General features: G+C 41.1%; 2 protein-coding genes across 2 annotated transcripts; both read right to left on the bottom strand.

Moving 5' to 3' along the window:
• Window positions 1–424: 424 nt before the first annotated feature.
• Window positions 425–1955, bottom strand: LOC121984055 (classical arabinogalactan protein 9-like). Its single transcript, XM_042536817.1, has 2 exons — window positions 1056–1955; window positions 425–767 (listed from the first exon to the last, which is right to left on the bottom strand). Exons 1-2 carry the CDS (start codon window positions 1863–1865, stop codon window positions 693–695), a joined length of 885 nt encoding a protein of 294 aa, XP_042392751.1. The 5' UTR covers window positions 1866–1955; the 3' UTR covers window positions 425–692.
• Window positions 1956–3744: 1789 nt separating this feature from the next.
• Window positions 3745–7381, bottom strand: LOC121984054 (metal transporter Nramp6-like). Its single transcript, XM_042536816.1, has 4 exons — window positions 6617–7381; window positions 5643–5779; window positions 4901–5553; window positions 3745–4417 (listed from the first exon to the last, which is right to left on the bottom strand). Exons 1-4 carry the CDS (start codon window positions 7270–7272, stop codon window positions 4205–4207), a joined length of 1659 nt encoding a protein of 552 aa, XP_042392750.1. The 5' UTR covers window positions 7273–7381; the 3' UTR covers window positions 3745–4204.
• Between the last annotated feature and the right edge of the window lie 435 nt (window positions 7382–7816).

Genomic DNA, 7816 nt, shown 5'->3' with positions numbered 1-7816 from the left:
TTTCATTTATGTCATACTTCACACACAAGAAAGACAAAGAATCAAAGATCTCCCTTTTTTTCCCCTCAAATCCCCCACCTCTCACCCAATGCATGTGACGGTTGTTGCAACCTATGTAAGCCTACCTTCTATTCCCTGTGGCTTCTAGGGCCAAAACAAACTCAAAGGTGTCTTTTTCCTCATTTTACTATTCTATATATTCTTTTCTTGGAGCAAAGAGTTGTTCTCCTATTATTGTTTGATGTTAATGGAATCTTTTCAAGTGAGATCTTGACCTCTCTCGTAGAGAGAACGTTTATGGTTTAATTAGCTAGCATTATTCCTCCAATCCTTTCAGCATTAGATCGCATATAGATGCGTAAATGAGTGTGCCTTTCTGTAATGATAAACATATTCAGCATCACTTTCCTTTTGCATTCCAAAATTAAACAGAAAACTAATAGATAAAACTCTCATTATGTAGTGAAGTAAAACAATGTCCAAACCCAGGTACAAGTCCCCCACTCCACACTGAACCACAACCAAGAAGCAAGCAGACCAGCTGCCTTCCTAAGCCAACCCAATCTCTCCTGAGAGGTGACTTTCTTTATAAAAGAAAGAAGAACAGACAACTACTATAAGATAAAATAACACTAACAGACTACAAGGGGCATCACGCATAATTAAATCATAGAGAATGCCATTCTTTTTATCTAGACGAACCAGATGGCAGCAATGCTCAGAAAGAACCCCAAGCTCATCATCTTCCTCACTGTGTAGCCTCCACTCTGCAACCAAAGAGTTAAAACTAATTAAAATAGTTTTATTTTTATTTTTATTTTTATTTTTCAGGAAGTATAATAAAGAGAGGATAGATAATGGTGTTGTTCGTATGCGTATCGGACTTGAGGGTTTTCAAAAAACTGAATTTAAATGGAGTCTGAGGTTCGGTGTACGAACGGCACACAGCTGGCCCGGCAGGGCAGTAATCGGGGGCCCTGCCGAGGAGAATGGCAGCTGACCGTCGTGATCGGATCGGAGGGCTCGGATCTGATCAATCAGCGTGGAGTACGTACCGTCTCGGCAGCTTCGCCAGGGGAGGCAGCCGGCGCGGTGGCTCCCTCGGGCGGGGTCGCTAGTTCTGGCGATAAGATCGGGCCGGCGCTCTTCCTCGCTTTTGGCGGCGCTGCGGACGGGACCTCAGCGGGGGGCGCAGCAGCAGGAGTCGGCGCTGCAGACGGCGCCGGAGGAGGCAATGCGGGAGGAGGAACCGGCGGGGAGCTGGTTGGGACCGAGGCGGGGGGTGGAGGGAGGATAGTCGGGGCGGCGGCCGGCGGCGCAGTGATGGGAGGGAAGGCGACGGGAGCCGAGGCGGGAGGGGAGGAGAGGCGCAACGAGAGGGGAGGGGAAGAGATGGGGGTGAAGGACGTGGCGGGAGGACGGGCGGGGGCGAGACGGGCGGAGGTGGATTTGGAAGGGGCGGCGGCGGGGGAGACGCGGGAGGAGGAGGAGGAGGCGGAGCTGGCGGGGGAAGCGGCGGGGGCGAGGTGGATGTGCGAGAACGGGGGAGAAGCATGGGCGGTGCGTTTGGTAGTAGGGGAGGCAGCGAAGAAAACCGGGGGGATGGCGGTTGAAGCGGCGGGGGAGGACGCCGGGGACTGGGCGTGGGCGGCGGGGGAGGTAGCGAGGGAGAGAAGCGCGACGGAGAGGAGGAAGGCGGCGCCGCGATCCATGGTCGCTCTGCTTCCAACCATCAAAGCGCCGTGACAGTGAGCGAGCGAGTGAAGCAAACGCACGATGGAGGCATATAATACAAAGTAGCACCCGTTGCTGCTTTGCTTCGTTCCTCCCGCACTGAATCCACCGACACGAGCACGCTGCGACATGACGCGGCGCGCATCGACGCGGCGCCCTGGAGCGGCTAGCTAGTATGCGCCGCTCGCGTATCGTAGTTGCCCAAGTCGAGTCTTACTAGTCCCCACTCGCATCTCGTAGTTGACCAAGTGGTGTCTTAGTAGCCTGGGACCCACGCCGTCACTGACGTTAAAGTCTAAGGAAGAGGAGGTCAGCGGACAAGGTGTGGCCCAGACAATTAAAGGCGGGAAAATATTAAAATTAGTTAATATCGATAAGTCGTCTGGTAAGTTGAGGAAGGGTGATCACTTTTTTATAATAGAATAAGCGTTTTTTAATTTTTTATTGAACAAGTAGATAAATTTTTAAAATGTTTGAATTATGCATCGTAATTTTAAAATCAATTCAACTGGAAAAATAAATTCATTATATTTGAAAAAATTATCAATTGGTTTCGATCGAAATCAATTGATGGACATAAAGATCTCAAAATGATATGAACTAATTCCTATGTATTCGTCTAGTTCCCCTGATTGTAAAAATATTATCAAACATCAAGTTGACCGAATATATTAAAAACAATGATTTTTTAAACATGAATTATTTTTTCGAATATATTCGTATTTAAAAAATCACTTCTCTCAATATATTACGTCAAATTAATATTTGATAGTATTTTTACAATAGGAGAATTAGACGAACATAGAAATTAATTTCATATTATTTTGAGATCTTTAACTTCAACAGTCGATTTTAATCGAAATTAGCTGATGAATTTTTTCAAACACATATAAAGAAATCAATTTAACTCTAAAATTTTTTAAGTCGAATTAATTTAAGGATGATGGTAAAATAAAAAATGGGTACATGATTTAATAATTATGATACATGATTTAGATATTTTAAAAATTTATCAACTGGATTTGATAAAAAATTAGTCAATTTTTAACTAGCCTCGTAAAAAAAAATTTCTCCTATCTTCTAATTATTTGATTGTTGACTACAAACGGACTTTATTGTTTAACTCCATTACAGGGAAACAGATGATTAGGATATATAATTTTAACGTATCAAAATTTTGATAAGGTATAAACTCCGTATTAAAATTTTTAGTATTGTTATCAATATAAAATTTATAATTTTTTAATATTTTGATATACCAAAAATGTCAAAATAATGAAATAATATATATGTGATGTGAGATATATATTTTTTAGTATTTCTATATTTTTTGGAATATCAAAATTTTTAATATGAATAGTATGAAATTTATATTATAATAAAATTTAAAATATTATTATATCACAATTTTAGTATATTAAAATTTTAATATAATACTTATATATATTTTTTATATTAAATTTTTTAATACGATATATAATTTTGTATAAATTTTTTTGTTACACCCAAACGTACTTGTTTATTTTTTTATTGGAGAGCGATGGTTAAAATTTAGCCTATTTTCTTGTTGGAGAGCGATTGCTAGAATTTAGCCAGAGCAGAACACCTATTTTAGGACATCTTTAATGTACAATTTACAAGAAATTTGTAAAATTAAAAAAAAAAATATTAGGTGAGGTTTGAAGTTTAAACTTCAAGAATAACAATATTGAAAATTTAAATATATTTTTTTTCTTTTAAATATAGATTCACTACATTAACTGTCTATAATCCGAAGATAAAAATTAAGATAGGATAAACTTTTTATAGTAACTAGGCTCACCGCTTCATAATCCCATATCCCAGAAACTCCTGAAGAGATTTTTGGGAAGCACCTCAATATTATTTATTTCCAAAGAAAAAGTCCCCTTCCTCATGCGCCAGTCATTAGCGCAGTCGTCTTATTCCAACATGGAAACAACCTTCTAGCACAAAGAATATTATTCATTTCCCAAGAAAAACTACATCCAGTAAACACAACTAGTTGTAAACTTTAATAAAACATATACATGAGCACAAAGCGAGAAGGGGAAGGCATGATACACCAGTTCAAATGCTTTAATTAGCATCAAGTAGGTTAGAAGAAAACCTTTGTGATGAATACATCTCTATCGATCCCAACTGAGAACCTTTTGCTGTTCAAGCAGGCAATATACATATATATAAAAATAACCCTGCTCTATTGATCATCATGTTTCAAGAACAAAGTCTTGTAAGATAAACATTCTGGAATTGTATCGATTAGTTGCATAATCCATTAGCACTTGCAGGGCCTCTATCAAGGCATGGTATTGGTAGATCTATCTTGATTGCATCAGCTCTGCTGTTATTCAGCATATTCTGATTTCATTAATCAGATCATCTCCCGATTTTAGGAATCTATATGGAGATCCCTTGAACATGATTTGATTGATGATGTTATCAGTATATCTCAATGCCAAAATTGCTTTCGAATTGATGAGGCGAGCTCGGTTGAGAAGTCGCCACCGTGCAGAATGAGATAAATAACAAATGTCGTGTATACAGCTACCGCAGCAGAGAATATAGACCCTAGTAGCAAACCTTCGACTTCAGAAGAGAAGAATTCCAGTAATAGATAGCCATTGATAACTATTAGGAGTGCTGCCACGACCCAGGTTAGAATCTGCAGCACAGACAATTCGATAGATTACTCAGCTTCTACTAGTGCATGTATATATAACAAGGAAACTTAAACATGCAACTTAGATGAGATGGAATTCAGCATAAAGAATGCCCTTGCCTTGTACAAGATCTTTGAGCATTCATAGAATTAAAGTGAAAATCCAACAGAACCTTAAAGATCATGAATCCAAAAAATTGATGAGAAAGAAGCTGAGAGGGAATAAAAACTGTAGGGCTGAATCCTAAGAGCCTTAAGAAAGATGGACTGCTTTTACATAATATCTTCGAATGATATATATTCTTAGAAAAATATGAGAGTACCTGCACTTTTTGGCTTTTAAATTGAATGATAGGTAACATGATAAAGTAAATTGGGAATATGAATTTGCAGTTAAAGCCTCCAGATGAAATATAAGAAAATTCATAGCATCAAGAAAAATAATGAAAAACGAACTGCAATTGAAGTTTGCAGATCATGACTTACTTGTGTGGTACGGCCAATTTTAAAAATTCCCATAACCTGTTCCTTCGACACCAGTGTGAGGAGCGGGATAAGGGCAAATGGGATCTGAACAGATTGAAGCACATTAAGCCATTGGTTCAGCACATCTAGTGCAGAGTCAGATGTGTCAAAAAATAGAGCAACCACAATAGTCGGTACAATGGCAAAGCTTCTAGTGATCAATGACCTGATCCATTTCTTTAAAGGTAGATTCAAAAAACCACCCATGATAAACTGTCCAGCATATGTACCGGTAATTGTACTACTTTGCCCAGCTGCTAGTAAACCTATTCCCCATATATAGAGAACAGGAAATAGTCCCTGCCCATATTTCTCTTGCAGAAATTTCCCTGCATTCTCAAGGCCTATATTTTCCGCTTCTTTAGTACCATAAAATCCCTTTGCAAAAACTGTTGTAACGAACATATTTATTGAAAACGAGACCATTAGGGCCAGCGTTGACTCAATTGAGTAATATCTTAATGCTTCTCGAACCTGAGTTTTCTTGTTGGGGTCAATCTTTCGTGACTGTACAAGAGCAGAATGCAGGAAGACATTATGTGGCATTATCACACAACCAACAACTCCAACGGCCGCCCTTATTGTTTTTGATCCAAGTTTTGGAACTAAAACACCTGTAAAGAGAAGACAAGAGAAACTGATGATCGTGAAGTAACGAAGATGAAAATTAAACAATTACAAGCCATAGAAAAAAGTTCTCTACCGATGAGAAGGTCTGCTTCATTAGGCTTGGCTTCTCTGAAAATCCATGCAAAGGAAGTAGCCATTGTAGTAATCAGAACTGCAAAAAATGCTTCAAGTTTCCTCACACCATAGTTCTCCAAAAACAGGAAAATGAAGCTACAAGAAAAATCTTGACTTGGTTATCAACAGAGGGGATCCTGATATTGCAATATTAGGATGGATTTATACAAAAACTCTCTGCAGGAACTACTAGTAAACTAATGAAAAAACAATAATGTAAATGTATTAATTCAACCTATTTGCAACCATACATTATTGGTTATATAATATCCTTGTGCATTTCCTTTTTTGTTAATATCTAAGCTTCTATCTGTATGAAACTAGAATTCAGAAAAAAAAAAAAATAACATCTTATCAAAAAGTCAACTAGCTCACTATAGTCTAAAGAAGATGGAAGAACAGTTCAAAGTCTAATAACTTGCCCTACCAAACTCATATAAATTGTATTTAATCAATAGACAAAATTTAAGAAATGGAACTAACTGAGAAATCTTAAAGATCAGCTCCCAACTGGCACAAATCCTGCGTGAAGAAATTTTTAAAAATGCGAGGCCACAAGGAAAACAACTGATGTTAGTGACTAATTGACATCAACATCAACAGTGACGCAGGAGATGCCATTTAATGTTAGACTTTCACTTGGGAAACCTTATCAAACCAAAAGAATCACTCAAAATTGATGGAAACATGATGCTGTTTAGTTAATGAGATGTTGCACTTGCATCTGATGATGTCGGTTTGCTAGAAAATAACAAAGCTCGGAGAAAAGGACAGATTTAAAAGATATCCTAATAAAGCTGTGCAGTTCTTGGACACAAGGTAGTCATCTAGATTAACAGATGTAAATGAATGCATATTAAAAAGTACATCTTTTAGCAGCTACAAGAAGTAAGAGAAACTCAAAGCAATTTAACGAACCGGTTCAGCTCCTACCAATCCATGGCCGTGATAAGAACTCCTGCCCAGAGTGGAAGCATGCCACGGCTCAATATCTTGATCGCAATGGCGCTCCCAATCACCTCCTGGATGTCCGCCCCGATCATGGCCACCTCCGCCATGAACCAGAGCACCAACCGTGCCCAGCGTGGGTACTCTTCCCGGCACAACTCCGCCAGATGCCGCCCAGTAGCCACGCCGAGCCTGGCCGATAGCATCTGGATCAGCAGCCCCATCGCCGTCGCCCACAGCAGCAGCCAGAGCAATGAATATCCCGCAATAGCTCCGGCCTGCAGATCCCCTTCCAGATTCCCTGGATCCAGAAACCCTATGCTCATCAGGAACCCCGGCCCGGTGAAGAGCCACAGCTTCTTCCACGAGAAAGGCGGTGCAGATGACCCGCCGTCATCGTCGGCGTCATCCTCAGCGATTAGGACTTTCTCATGGGCTTCGTACGCGCGCTCGGATCCCTCATCGTGGCCGTTCGCTATAGGATCACCGCCGGATCGGATCGGGAGGAGGGGGTTCGCCTCTTTCTCCTCCGCTCCCTCGCGGCTTGAAGGCGACTCAGGGCGAGGCAGAGAGAGGAGGCGAAGGGGGAAGTAAGCGACGCTTGATCTATCACCGCCGCCGGAGGAGGACGCAGTCATCATCCTCGGCGGCCTTCCGTCGAACACCTTCCCGTCGCGATCCTCGGATCTTAGCTACAAAATCCCCATTAATTAACGCAAATAAAATTGTTAAAAAGGTCCGTAAAAGTCAGGCCCAAATCACGTGCCCGGAGCGCTTTCCTAAACTCGATTATAGGGAACCCTCGAACCGGGCGGTCAGCAGGACTGGCACGAGAATATGTGCAGCCAAAGGAATTCACACCCTCACGCGTCGTACCCAAACTCTACAACTCCGCCAATTGGCGGATCGGATACGAGCGCGGAAAGTTCTCTACTGGGAGAAGGAAGGGTGAAGAACACGTCACGTCGTTTCGTCCCTGACGCGATAGGAAACGAATGGACGGACAGCGCAGCGTTGGTTTATGATATAATTACCGGTTTTGGCAAAGTGGAGGGACAGCACAGCATCCGAATCTAGTGGGAGGGAGATTGGATTCGATTGGTTAGAAGTGGCCGGTGCTGAGGCGGGAGAAAAAGAAGGTGCGAATCGAATCGACATCAACTGATCGTTTATCAGTGTAAAAAA

Source organism: Zingiber officinale, chromosome 5B (assembly GCF_018446385.1).
Source record: "Zingiber officinale cultivar Zhangliang chromosome 5B, Zo_v1.1, whole genome shotgun sequence".
NCBI lineage: Eukaryota > Viridiplantae > Streptophyta > Magnoliopsida > Zingiberales > Zingiberaceae > Zingiber > Zingiber officinale.
Note: the sequence above shows the minus strand (reverse complement) of the source record. Positions and strands in the feature narration are given on the sequence as shown.